This window comes from Erpetoichthys calabaricus, chromosome 9 (genome assembly GCF_900747795.2).
Source record: "Erpetoichthys calabaricus chromosome 9, fErpCal1.3, whole genome shotgun sequence".
Classification (NCBI taxonomy): domain Eukaryota; kingdom Metazoa; phylum Chordata; class Cladistia; order Polypteriformes; family Polypteridae; genus Erpetoichthys; species Erpetoichthys calabaricus.
Genome location: NC_041402.2, coordinates 43,591,717 through 43,606,091, shown reverse-complemented (window position 1 = coordinate 43,606,091; position 14,375 = coordinate 43,591,717). Strand labels below are relative to the sequence as shown.

The following is a 14,375-nucleotide window of genomic DNA, read 5'->3' as shown; positions in this document are numbered from 1 at the left end:
ACTAGCATGTCAACATGCTTTTTCGTGAAGCTGCTGCATGCCTATGTTGGGCTGCAAATGAGCGCTGACAGGTGGAAAAATAGGGGCACACAGTAAGTAGCACCACTGTTTACACAGTTGAGCATTGAAACGTTACAGCGCCTTACATTATATAGTAAATGTGATGAAATATAATTTTAAAAAGCACATGTAATAAATAAAAGAAAGTAACAAGCTATAGTAGCAGACTTTGCAGTGATGATTTAAATATTGAGGAAGCAACAGAGGTGTATAGTGCTAAGGATTGTTGCTTCCAATAGAACAGCACGGAATAAAAAGTGACCTGCAGGAAAAAACCTGTCTTCATGTGTTAAATGTTTAATTGGCTGCAAAGAACATTTTAGAACTACTGTCTATTATAATAAAAAAATCTTGGGAGACGAGACTTTTTATCCTGCGACCAGACTTTGTGCCAAGAGATGTAACCACGCCCGGGGCCGGAAATAAAAGATAAAGAGTAGATGACAAAGTAGAACGTCGTAAAGAATTCAAAAACATTTCCGCAATAGACATGCAGAGCAGGTTAGAGATAATGGAAGTACGAAAATTCGAAAGTTTCAAAAAAATGATAGTAAAGAATGCATTAGCGAAAACAAATGGAAATTATTACTTGGTGAAATAACGGAACAGCGAAAAGAGATCAAATATATTGTTCAGATTTAAACTTTAAGTTGGAGACTTGTAGATTGTCTAATTCATGTTGCCATCAGGGAAAAGTAGTGTTTCTTCCCAATGAAGAGGCATATCCGCGAGAATTAAAAGATTTGTTGTTTGGTGAAAGTGAAATCCTGCAAGAGAAAATTTCAAGCACCGCGAGACAAGACTTTATGCAAAGAGATTTGGAAAAGTCTTGTCCACATCTAAAACATTTACAACCACACACACTGTTCAATCATTTCTCATTTGTGTGAATGCTATTGTCAGACACAGTTTGTGTAGAGAGAAAGAAACGATATTCACTCACGGGCAGTTATACATTGCGTTGTCACGATATAATTACAAACATGGAATCAAAGTTCAATACGATATTGATGAAAAGGTAAAAACGAAAAGAGATTGAATATATGGACATAGGTGATATGACAGAAGTATGTAGATATTGTTTGGCTTTAAACTTTAAGCTGGAGACTTGTAGATTGTCTAACCAGGGCCACAAATCCAACACAAACAGACACAAATCTCAGCAACATGCATGGCTTTATTTCCAATTGGGAAATGGTTTTCACCCATCTCCCACCAGTTTTTTTCCATTCACCTTCACTCCTTTTCTGGCAAGGTTCATCCTCTTCCTCCTGACTCTGGCTCCCTGAATGAAGGCACACGACTCCTTTTATGCTGCACTGGGAGTACTCCAGGTGACTCATCAGTGAGGTCTGGAAGCATTACCAGGTGTGGGGGAAACCCAAAAAAGTAGGGCTCTGCAGCTCCACCGGTGGCCACCACGGAACCCAACAGGGCTGCACCAAACACCAACTCCCATGGAGCCTTGTAGGAATCCATCAGTGGTGCACATGTCTCTGTTGATTTCTAAAAGCAGTGTTAATGTTTGTGATGCGCCATCTGTTGAAATGATAAATGCAATGCATTTTATAAAAATGTGATGCACCAACTTTTGGAGTGACAGAAACATAGCAACAGGACAGACACACTGACAATTATCCTTTATTAAGGTGTGTACAAATATACAGTATATATATACTGCCTAGTACCATATATATACTAGCCATCCCCTGCAGCTCCACCCATTTAGTAGTGAAACAGGACAAACTTTAAAAATCAATGAACAAAAGGTATTGCTAGCTAAGCTAAGGCAAGGTATACTCCAAAACGCAGAGGCAGAAGGACTCCCCAACCCTGATGTCACGCTGTCCCCTCCCCTCGGCTCACAGCCTCTGTCTCAGATTAGCACAAATGTATCACGCCTTCAAATGAACTATGATTCTAAGCGCAATGAGAGAAGTCGGAAAATCAACCGGAATGTTCAAGCAAATTTTAGAAAAAAACCCGAGCTAAATCCGTTAAGTAGTTCTCTCGTTCACTAGCTAAGAGGATGTAAATTATGCTCCAAGGCTGGCACATGAGTGAGGAAGGGTAATGTAGTAATCTTTGTGGAGAATGTTATGATTTATCCTCAAAGTGAAAGTAAAAGACTGTGATCCTTGGAAAACTAAACAATTTATCAAAATTAGTTTACTGGAAATAACAATCCAAGCAGGGCAGTTTCTCCATTACGTTCTTGTGTTTTTGTGTAGACTGCCTTCCTGCCCTGACTGCTCTATTTCACGGCAAACCCAGTAATGGGCACTGAGCAATTTTTAACATCATACCATATTTTTAACATTTATTTTCAGTCCCCCCATCCTCATCTACCAATTCTGACTTTAAGTGGGTCCAAAAAGTTAATTAATCAAGGGATCCCACATTACCCAGGACCCCCCATATTTTGCATTTTGTGTACAACTTGCCTCCTGCCATTGTTTACACGTAGCAGGATAACGTCTGTTTATGCCAGCTGTGAAGCACATGCTGCCCTTCACCAGCTGAGGGGTATTCTGTCATTCTTCAGTCCATTGGTCCCACTGACTCACTTGTCCGCACTTCCTGCTTCCTCACAAGTCATCCTACTTCGCTCCGTTTGTCCCCTTTACTGGTGCTTTTGCCAATTGTTCTTTTGGAGAACCCAACATATGTAAGGTAAGTACCACCTTCTCGAGATGCCCTTCTTCCAACAGTGGCCTGTCAGTTTATATTCCTACATCCAGTGTGAGTTTCCTTCTCTATGACAGCCCTCCTGGGTTCTTTTCCTGTCCTGTGCTACCATTTCCCCCAAGGCAACACCTTGCTGACCATGCAGACTGTCCCAAGTAATTTTGCCCATTGATAATTCAATCGTCATAAATTATGACTGTCTTGTCTTGGCACAAAGCACAGATTTCCACATTTTTATTTCTGAACTCAACATACAGTTCAAGAGCTGAATGAGTAGGATTAAGACAGATTATCAATGTTATGATATTTTGAACTTAATGAATGTTAGTGCTGGATGTCCAAATTAAAACGTGAAGTCTGATGTGTATGCAAGACTAATAATAACAGAATATATAATATATTATAACAGAATAAGGATCGTCACACTATGCAAAAGTAAAAAAAAGAACATGGTGAACAACCAGGTAGTAGCCACTGCTGCTGCTACTGTATATCTGCATTCCTTTGTAACAAGAACTCAAAAGAAGATACAGTAATCCCTCCTCCATTGCGGGGGTTGCGTTCCAGAGCCACCCGCGAAATAAGAAAATCCGCGAAGTAGAAACCATATGTTTATATGGTTATTTTTATATTGTCATGCTTGGGTCACATATTTGCGCAGAAACACAGGAGGTTGTAGAGAGACAGGAACGTTATTCAAACACTGCAAACAAACATTTGTCTCTTTTTCAAAAGTTTAAACTGTGCTCCATGACAAGACAGAGATGACAGTTCTGTCTCACAATTAAAAGAATGCAAACATATCTTCCTCTTCAAAGGAGTGCGCGTCAGGAGCAGAGACTGTCATAAAGACAGAGAAAGCAAACAAATCAATGGTGCTGTTTGGCTTAAGTATGCGAAGCACCGCGGCACAAAGCTGTTGAAGGCGGCAGCTCACACCCCCTCCGTCAGGAGCAGGGAGAGAGAGAGAGAGAGAAAGAGACAGAGAAAAACAAACAAGCAAAAATCAATACGTGCCCTTCGAGCTTTTAAGTATGCGAAGCACCGTGCAGCATGTCGCTTCACTAAGCAGCTGCACAGAAGGTAGCAACGTGAAGATAATCTTTCAGCATTTTTAGACAAGCGTCTGTATCGTCTAGGTGTGCAAACAGCCCCCCTGCTCACACCCCCTACGTCAGGATCAGAGAAAGCGCAAGAGAGAGAAAGAGAAAAGTAAGTTGGGTAGCTTCTCAGCCATCTGCCAATAGCGTCCCTTGTATGAAATCAACTGGGCAAACCAACTGAGAAAGCATGTACCAGAAATTAAAAGACACATTGTCCGCAGAAATCCGCGAACCAGCAAAAAATCCACGATATATATTTAAATATGCTTACATATAAAATCCGCGATAGAGTGAAGCCGCGAAAGGCGAAGCGCGATATAGCGAGGGATCACTGTACATCATAATTCATGAAGAAGACAACATTTGCTTGGTTGTAGATGACAGGATTGTATGCAGTGTACATCATTGACTAATAACTTCTCTATGGTCGTGACACAATCCAAACTACTGGCTTCTCTTATGGCCACTCACTGAGCACCTAGACTGAGTTGCTGGGAATGCTACACATACGTGGTCATGGACAAACACTGCGACCAACCACAACTTGTGAAGGTTATGTAAATGAAGGCTACAGCTGAAAGTAACTGCAAAGGTCCTGTAGTGCAACAGGGGGGTATCCAATCTAAAGCAGGAGACAACCTAAAATGGGGTACTAGTACACTGGAGGGTACACTCAAGCACACACCTTTACAGGGCCTATACAGAGTTGCAAAATATCCTAACACTCCAATCTTTGGAGATATTGGAGTAAAACTGAAGGCCTGGAGAAACTGAACATGAAAAAACTATTTGGACATGGAAACAATTTGACGTATGAACTGAGGATTCTGTATCTATGTGGCACAGTGCATGTAGTTTCAGAGAAATGGATGGACAAATATTTTTAATCAAAGTATCCTTTTTGAAGGTATGGTGTGGCATTATTTCCTTTACCTAATGCTCTTCTGAAGGGTGATTCTGATACTGCCATTGCACTCTTTACAGATGTTTGTATGGGTGCCAGCTCTGTGTTGTATTCCCACTACAGCACCAGATATCCACACGGGCACACAGATATTGTCATATACTGTTTAGGTCCCAATGAAGGTGTCTGTGCCAGAAAAAGCTCTGTAATTTATTTAGTTAGGTACTGTATTTGTTTTTATTTTTTAAGCTGTTAAAGTGGACATTTTGGGTTAGATTAACACTACTTTAAAGAAGCGCTGTCAGAAGATTTTAAACATTTCATGGAGGCTGTTTTCTTGCTTGTTCAGTCCAATCTGAACATGTTTTAACTGCTACTTCTGGCTAAGTGCTGCAAACACAGATACCTAGGGGACACATGATGGCATGCAGACCTATCTGAGTCAGTTTGTGTTATATTCATACTCTCACAAACATTTATCAAGTTTTATTTTAGTATTTCATCCCTGGAAGCAGCTAGCACTATGGGGGGAGGCTCTGTAGTAGACAAGATTCAAAACAGTTATGGCTAAACCAGTTACGGTTGTTCATTTGCTTATTTAGGTTGCTGTTTTGTCCTATAATTAACTTAGAACTGTAAAGCACATGAAGTGATGTTGTCTACAGAAATATACTTCATAAAAAAGTGTGTTTATATGAGCACTCAGGCAAGTTACATCTATACAGTCCATAGCATCTGTGAAGGTTAGTAATGAGAACAAAGCCAAAAACAAGCCCTGCACGTAACTGTTTCCTTCAGATCAAATATTTCTCCTATTATGTCTTTAACAAATTTTGTGAGTAATTTACACAATTTCATAACTGATAACAACTTGTTCTTCAATGCAAAACAAAACTCAGCTATTTGTTTAATTGATAGAAGTAGTAAAATTGTAACAAAGTCTAGTGTTACTATAAACAATGATGCACAACCCCTCTCTTTGTCACACTGAGGATTTTCATCCAACGAATCACTGAGCAGAAGTCTGTCAAGAAACACTACAGGGGCTGTTCCATACCTACGGCAATATGCCTATATAATGCTTCACTGGGACTGGGACTGCCAAGGCTGACGTTTTCTTTCTTTTTAGTCATTCTGTTGTGTGATCAGACCATAGTGTATGTGTTTATTAATTTATTTAAAAAGCTTATGTAAAAAGCCAGATTTCCCCTGGGAACAAATAAACATATCTATCTATCTATCTATCTATCTATCTATCTATCTATCTATCTATCTATCTATCTATCTATCTATCTATCTATCTATCTATCTATCTAAGGTCTCTTAATTTTTAACTCTTAAGGGTTAAACACTAGTATTACTGAATAAGCACGCAATTTACTATATGTGTCGTTTCTGACTCATGTCTATCTTTTGCCAAATAACATCTTAACATCTAAATTTTCTTTTCCAGCTTAGAAATATGCAGGACAACTAGCCAAATTATCTGGTGCTGTCTAAGGATGAAAGTGGAAGTAATTAAAAATTATATATTAGCAAAACTTTTGATATACAGGTCATTCCTAGTGATTTGCAGGATTACAATTCACACATCTGCCTATTCACAGGTTTGTCTTCAATAATTACATGAAAAATTTTTGAGTTTTGAGACCTATTGTGGAAAACTGCAGATGACACATTACCCTTTTACTTAAAAGGACTGTAAACCTCAGCAGCACTGCATCATTGGACAGCTTCAGCAGCTGCTGCGAGGTTCTGCTGGGTGAAAGAGAAGGGTGCCAGCTTTAAAAGTGAGCCTTAACAAGTTGTCAGGATCTCAATCGCTGGTGTCTTTTTTGTTTCAACACTTCACTGCTCAACTGGAATACACTTACAGCGGATTTATGTTTCCATCCTGTGCTTGCTTGATCACGTATATTGGTCTTTGTTAAAGAACATCTTCGTCTGGGAGCACTCCCAACTTCTTCACAGACATGGGCATCACTGTAGGAGAAAACTTTACACAACTTTCTGGAGGCTGTTCACAGGGGATTTCATTTCATAACTACACCACTATCATCTGCATCTGGGAAATTGGACTATGTCGTGAGTGTTTATCATTTCATATTTAGTGTTTTGTTGGGATTTCTTTTGCATCTATAAAATTAATCATTTTTGTTATTTACTATTATAAATAAACACACATTCATTATAATTTAAATACTGCTGAATCATGCACTTTGAAAATGCCAAACATTTTTGTCTAGGCAGCCAGCCTCACACACGTGATTTGTTTGCGCAGTGATCATTCTATTTCATGCTTCTCTCGTCTTATTTAGAGCATTTGTGGGGGTGCTGTATCCCTAACCCTTAATTACTGTAGTACCAAAATGCTCTACCCTTAGACCTGTTGCATTTGCAACATAACTGTCTATTCCTTTGTGTAACGGTTTTACTGGGTAAGTAAGTATGTCCGACACCTCCATATCAAACAGATACTGCACACATCAATTGTGTTTTCTGCAGGGTGCTATTAAGCCATACTCAAATGTTGCCTGTAAGGCAAAAACAAGTCTCTCTATATTATAAAACAAAAAACTTGGAAGGAGATGAGACATGATTTTCTCAGAGAGATACATTCACGTCCTGCGAGACAAGTCTTTATGCCAAGAGATTTAACTACGCCTGGGGCCAGTTATAAAAGTGTAGATGACAAAGTAGGACACTGTAAAGAATTCAAAAATGTTGGCGCGGTACACATGCAGAACAGGTTAGAGATAATGGAATTACGAAAATTCGAAAGTTTCAAAAAAGGAGAGTAAAGATCACATTAGCGCAAACAAATGGAAATTATTACTTGGTGAAATAACGGAACGGAATAGTGAAAAGAGATTGAATATATTATTCGGATTTAAACTTTAAGTCGGAGACTTGTAGATTGTCTAATTCATGTTGCCATCAGGGAAAAAAAAGTACTGTTGCTTCCCAATGAAGAGGCGTATCTGCAAGAATTAAAAGATTCCAAAACCGTTGGCACAGTACACATGCAGAGCAGGTTAGAGATAATCCATCCATCCATTATCCAACCCGCTGAATCCGAACACAGGGTCACAGGGGTCTGCTGGAGCCAATCCCAGCCAACACAGGGCACAAGGCAGGAACCAATCCCGGGCAGGGTGCCAACCCACCGCAGGACACACACAAACACACCAAGCACACACTAGGGCCAATTTAGAATCGCCAATCCACCTAACCTGCATGTCTTTGGACTGTGGGAGGAAACTGGAGTGCCCGGAGGAAACTGGAGTGCCCGGAGGAAACCCACGCAGACACGGGGAGAACATGCAAACTCCACGCAGGGAGGACCCGGGAAGCGAACCCAGGTCCCCCAACTGCGAGGCAGCAGCGCTACCAACTGCGCCACCGTGCTGCGGTTAGAGATAATGGAATTACAAAAATTCGAAAGTCTCAAAAAAAGGAGAGAAAAGATCACATTAGTGCAAACAAATGGAAATTATTACTTGGTGAAATAACGGAACAGCGAAAAGAGATCAAATATATTATTTGGAGTTAAAGTTGAAGTCGGAGACTTGCATCTAGATCGTCTAATTCGTGTTGCCATCAGGGAAAAAAAAAGTAGTGTTTCTTCCCAATGAAGAGGCGTATCTGCGAGAATTAAAAGATTTATTGTTTGGTGAAAGTGAAATCCTGCGAGAGAAAATTTCAAGCCCCGCAAGACAAGAGCTTATGCAAAGAGATTTGGAAAATCCACATAACCACGCACACGGTTCAATCATTTCTCATTTGTGTGAATGCTATTGTCAGACACATTTCTTGTAGAGAGAAAGAAACAATATTCACTCATGAGCAGTTATATGTTGCGTTGTCACGATGTAATTCCAAACACGGAATCAAAATTCAATGCGATATTGATGAAAAGGTAAAAGCGAAAAGAGCTTGAATATATGGACATAGGTGATATGACAGAAGTGCACTGCGTGAAAAGCAGATCACGCAGCACAGCAGCAGCAGCAAGCCAGCAGCTGATCGAGCAAAGAGGAGGTTAAAAAAAAAAATATTTGTTTCCCATTGTATCACTGTTTAAGAGGTGGTTTTGGACGAGCGACCGCGTCTCCTTGGAGTGCGTTCTGCCCCCTCTTTACAACGCAAGTGGCAGAGATGCAAAACAGCCCTCGGGGGGTTGGTGAGCGAAGCAATCAGGCAACAAAGCTCCCTAGTATAAAGAAAAATCTATTCCTCTACGTGAGAGTTTTACTGGGTAAGTAAGTTAAGTATTCCTAATACTCTGTATCTGTCAAACACTACACACTTTCCGTGCTCTAGCTTACAACTGCTTGGTGTGCACTGTTTGCATTGCTTCTTTTATTATGCTTTAATGCATGTATTCATGTAGAATGAGCTCTGTATGAGTGAATGCATTTTACAAGTGCGTGCACTGAAATGAACGTCAACACAGAAAGAGCCATTTGCATTAAATCAGCTTGGCTGCTGTGGCCAATCAATGACAAGCCACAGCACAATACACTCTGAAACAAGTGAATGTTTTCCCAAAGTAAAACCTCTACATTCCCTGCCCAGGGTAATTCTTTTGAATTAACTGAAATCTCTGTAATATGTTACTCTACAGTCAGCACACATTATGGATAATGTGGGCTTGACTAGTTATTAGTACTGGAAACCATTTTCAAATACAATATTTTTGGATTTTGTTCCGGTGCAAAGAATTCTAAATTGCAATAAATAACTGAGACAAAAATAATAAGGGAAATACTTCATTAAAGGAAAGGTTAAGTGTAATCGGTATAAACCATCTCCATACTTCAATGCTGAAAGGCTGTCATGCAGACCATCACACCGTTACCACAGCCTGTGGGCTGCAGCATCTCTATTAACAGACCAGACTGAAGTATTTCTTGCTACTCTGACTCTAAATTGTCTCCACTGTGTAAAGTCAGAATTTAGATGTCAAAACCTGAGTTAGGCCGAGAAGTACAAATTTAAAGTCTGTGGGTTAAAAAACAAAGTTGTGCATGAACAAACAAACTTCACAAATTTTCTAACAATGCAGTACACAGATAAGTTAGTCCGTCTGGTTAATTAAAGTACTGTAAATTTGCTACTGTAATGTGTTATTCACATGTGTTCTATTTGTACTCTTCAATTAAAAGCTGCTGTAAGAATCAACCAGAACTACAGCAGAAAGTACAAGCAAATAAAATCTGCTCTTATGTAAAGTCTGGAGCCAACTTCAAAACCCTTCGTCTTACATATAAAGCTTTAAATGACCAAGGCCCTGCTTAGGGGTCTGAACTTCTTAATTCATACATATGTACAAGAATGTACATTACTGTATAATCTCATGATGGCAGCCTACTACAATTTCAAAGGTTAATAAAACAACAGCAAAGCTATGGAATGATCTGCTGGTTTGTGCAATGGATGTCACCGCGGTATGAGCATTTACTTTAGCACACTGTTCTTTTTTGGGCCTATGTTTGTTAGTCACCTCTATTCCATTTCTCTTCTTGATGTTCTGCTGTGGCATTGATGTGAGTGTTACACTGATAAGATGCAACTCCTTGACATGGGAAGTGACACGGAGACTGTGGGAGCTTTGGATCTTCATATTACAATGGCTAAAACTTGTACTTATACCATAGAATGCCACCTGGGCTAGGGTTTCAAGGTCTGCGCCTTATCTGTTAACCTGACTGTAGGCACCTCAAGATGTCTGTTTTCTCCAAGTCTACTGTTAACTGGAGATTTTGTTTTAATCTCCCCCATTTTCAAATCTTAATTATAATGTTACAGTGTCATGACTGAATGTTAATCAGACTGAAATTTGCCGCTTCAGTGTTTGTTCAATCGAACTGGTATGTATATACATAAATAATGTAAGGTTAAATTATTTTTATTACTACTTTATTGCTCAAACGTACGTAAGCACACAGTGACTGTACTCTGTGAAGGGCATTATGACATGTTCTCTGTGCCACTGCCTACAACACAAGCCCAAAGCAGGATTGATCCACCTCCATGCACAACAGTTGAAGAGGTGCTCCTTTCATGAAAATCTGCACTCTTTTTTTCTCCAAACATACCTTTATATATTCTGGCCAAAAGTATCTATTTTTACTTCCTCAGGCCACAGATCTCGTTTCCAAAATGCATCAGGTTTGTTTTGAGATGCTGAATTCTGTGGTGATGAAGCAGGAAAGGTTTTATTCTGAAGACACTTCCATGAAGGTCAGGTGTCACTGCACAGCACAGCAGTGCCCACCACTCCAGAATCCGCTAGATCTTCCTGAAGGTCTTTTGTAGTCAAATGGAGGTTTTGGTTTGCCTTTCTAGCAATCCAAGGAGCAGTTCTTTCAGAAAGTTTTCATGATCTTCCAGACCTCAACTTGACCTCCACCGTTCCTGTTGACTGCCATTTCTTAATTACATTGCAAACTGAAGAAACGGCTACCTGAAAACGCTTTGCTGTCATCTTATAATCTTCACCTGCTTTGTGGGCATCAATTATTTAAAATTTAAGAGTGCTAGGCAGCTGCTTAGAGGAGCCAACGGCTACTGATTGTTGGGAGAAGGTTTGACAAGTCAAAGTATTTTATAAAGATTTCAAATTTGCATTACCTGACCATAGTCCTAATGAGCTATTTAAGGTCTGAGACTCGGGTACAAGTTATCAGAGACCTCAGATCTCAACTCTTGCATTGTCCTCCATTCTTTTTTTTCACTTAATAACTGTACAACACAAAAATAATACTTTAACCTTGCTTAAAATGCTGAAAAGACTGTTTCATCTTTAACCTCATGCCTTTTGGAGGTCAGATCATCTTCTACTCACTTACCTATTCACAGTAACAGACATTTTGACCTGGGGTGCCCAAACTTTTGCATACCACTGTGTGGTTTAAAAGTGAAGAGACAAGGCAACGCTAGAAACTCCTTTGATTATTATTTACTTATTTGACTGACATCTCCATGCAAGGTGACTTAAATGTAATTGGTTACATTTATTTTAAATTTTCTAATTGGAACAAAGGCAGGTGAAGTGACTTGCTCATGGTCACACAGTGTCAGTAGCAGGATTTGAACCCACAAACTCAAGGTTTGAAGTCCAAACCCTTAACAGGTACGCCACCCTGCCTCTTCAATGGAAGTGTGTAGGCCACACAACACTCTATTACACCGCCATTTTCCGGTGCAATTGTGTAAGCTGAGATCATCACATACAAAACCCCTACAGGAGATAGATGATGGGCTGACACCATTAACTACCATCCTTAAAAACTCCTACTTCAGAACACTTCTACTACCCCTCAGCTACATGAATACACTGCAGTAAACCATCACAAAGGCTTATAGTATTCCCAAAAATAGCATGGACTGTGACAGCTGGTCATACAAATCAAGCCAACTGACCACTAGATATGCAAGCAGTCATGCCCAGTGGGTTCTCCTGTCTAAAGCTACTAAATCAACTCTTTAAAAAGGACTTGGTAACAGGTGGCTGAACACAAGAGGACATCTGCAGACAAACAAACAAACAAACAGCCTTTCCCGACCACACTGTCCTTCATCACAAAACTACCCACTCAGAAAAGAGGTCAGTGGAGATTGGGAAGGTATTGGTGGAATCAAGGCTTGTACCACACAGTCCTGCTGAACAGGCACAAAGCTCAATAGCAAAGACAAGCAGTTCCACAAAATGAGAGAGCAAACCTAAACCTGCAACCATGCATGAGGTAAGGGTATGTGGTCAAACAAGATGACCTTAGGCTTAATTTAACCTCAGAGACAGACAGGCCATCAGACATGATGTTCTTTATCCTACTGAGTGATGGACCTCCAAATCCCTGTCAGTCTTCTGCACGTCAGCTGCTCTCATTTGAAAGCCTGGCAGTACCTGACAGACTTGTCAAAGTTGTGCCCTGCTCTCCTCCATGCTGCATTCACAGGCATCTGCAGTAGGCAGCACATGTGCCACGTCTCACCAAGCACGGTGAAGACACACAATGGAGGGGGGAGGAGGAGGAGGAGGTAACAGCTCACTTTTTTTATTTAGCTAACACTTCTTCAGATTTCAGTTTAACTCTTGGTAATCTGAATTATTCTACTTAGCACTGTTGTTCTTCTCTTTCTTTTAGCAAATTCAACACTGTTACATATTTGAATCTTTTTATAAACCTGAGCCCCCTAGACATTTTAATTAAAAAAGAGAAATTATTCAATCATTTTCTGCCATCAGTGCACATTATCTCTGCCAACTCTGTAATACTTTGCTTTTGTTTGATGAAGTTTGCAGTGAAAGGCACTATATAAGGGTTAAGTGTCTGTTTTTTGTCTGATTTCACATCATAACTTCGTTTGGTTTGGATTGTTAAGGTCTGAATCATTTTAATTAATGCTGTACCTGAGAACTTACTTTGTCCCTTTATCGCTGCATTTTGATCAGTAGCACCTGCATAATTTAAGCATTTCTTTGACTATTCACATTCTCGTCTCATTTTATTGTTAAGCTTTTCTCCTTTTTGTTATTATCATCCCATAATTTGTCTCCCCGTTATATTTTGATAATTCCTCTCTCCATGATAAGTCTCTCCTTCTCACTGATGTTCTGACCAGGTTTTGTCAGACAAGATGTCATTTTTGGGAACTTTTCCGCATTTTCCCTGCGCTGACACGCTGACTGATGCACGCGGTTTTCCTCATTTTATCATCACTGGATTAGCCCCTCGTCTGTCCATGTCAGCGTTGCCCAGTCCAGTCCAGTCCAGTCTGGCCCTGCAGCACTGACAGCAGCTAGCTGGCCGGTAGGCTTGACTCTCACTGCGGGACACACGGACCCGCATCCCGATTCAATTCGGCACGACTCACATACGCACTCCCGTTCGCTCGCAGGCTGTCACTTACCGGCACTGACATCTCGAGCACAGCCTTGTGTTCTGCAGCGCTCTCAACACTTCGCCGGGTGTTTGAATTCTTCCGCTCGGAGTGCTGCTCTCCAGACGCTCAGTCCATCGCTCCGTTGGATTTTAAAGAGATTCCTCCCTGCACCTTCCCGACACTGTCCTAAAGATGTATCCGCAAAGTAGTCGTGGCCCTTTTTCGCCTAACAGTCCACCTCACTGTAATTCAAGGTGTCACCCCAAGTGGAGCAAGCGGACCAGACCTGGGCAGCTCCTCGCAGCAGTTGAGCACCAGCAAGTTGCGCTGAAGGGGCGGGGCGCACGCGCGAGCTGTCGCGCTGCTCTTAAAGGCGATTGGCGCATCTTTTGAGGTCGGCGGACAAAATTAGGAAAGAAGAGGGAAAAAGAGTCATCCCTGATGGCCAGACCCACAACGTGCGAAGTAAGGTCAGTGTAGGGGGCAAGAAGCAAATGTAACCACGTTACAATAAGAGTACACTGAAGCCATACGTTTCCTGAATGAGTCAGTCCATTTCTAGGTAGCGTCTCGAGGGCAAGGCTCTGCCGGACTCGAGTTCATCGTTAGGAAACTAAAAACGTCACATATATACGCAAACTTTTGTGTATGCAGTATCTAAGAAAACCCACGTGGGCGTGAGGGAAATATACGATTTCTAAACGTCATTATAGGGCCATCGTCACTCG

At 40.8% G+C, this 14,375-nt stretch overlaps 1 protein-coding gene across 3 annotated transcripts in view; it reads right to left on the bottom strand.

Annotated features, from left to right (window-relative positions):
- bcar1 (BCAR1 scaffold protein, Cas family member) overlaps window positions 1–13,963 on the bottom strand; it is a 286,839-nt gene extending 272,876 nt beyond the window's left edge. For all 3 annotated transcript variants that reach the window (XM_051931679.1, XM_051931681.1, XM_028809398.2), the window contains exon 1: window positions 13,675–13,963. In XM_051931679.1, coding sequence (XP_051787639.1) covers window positions 13,675–13,686 — 12 coding nt within the window. In that variant the 5' untranslated portion in view covers window positions 13,687–13,963. The remainder of the gene's footprint in view (window positions 1–13,674) is intronic.
- Window positions 13,964–14,375: the final 412 nt, after the last annotated feature.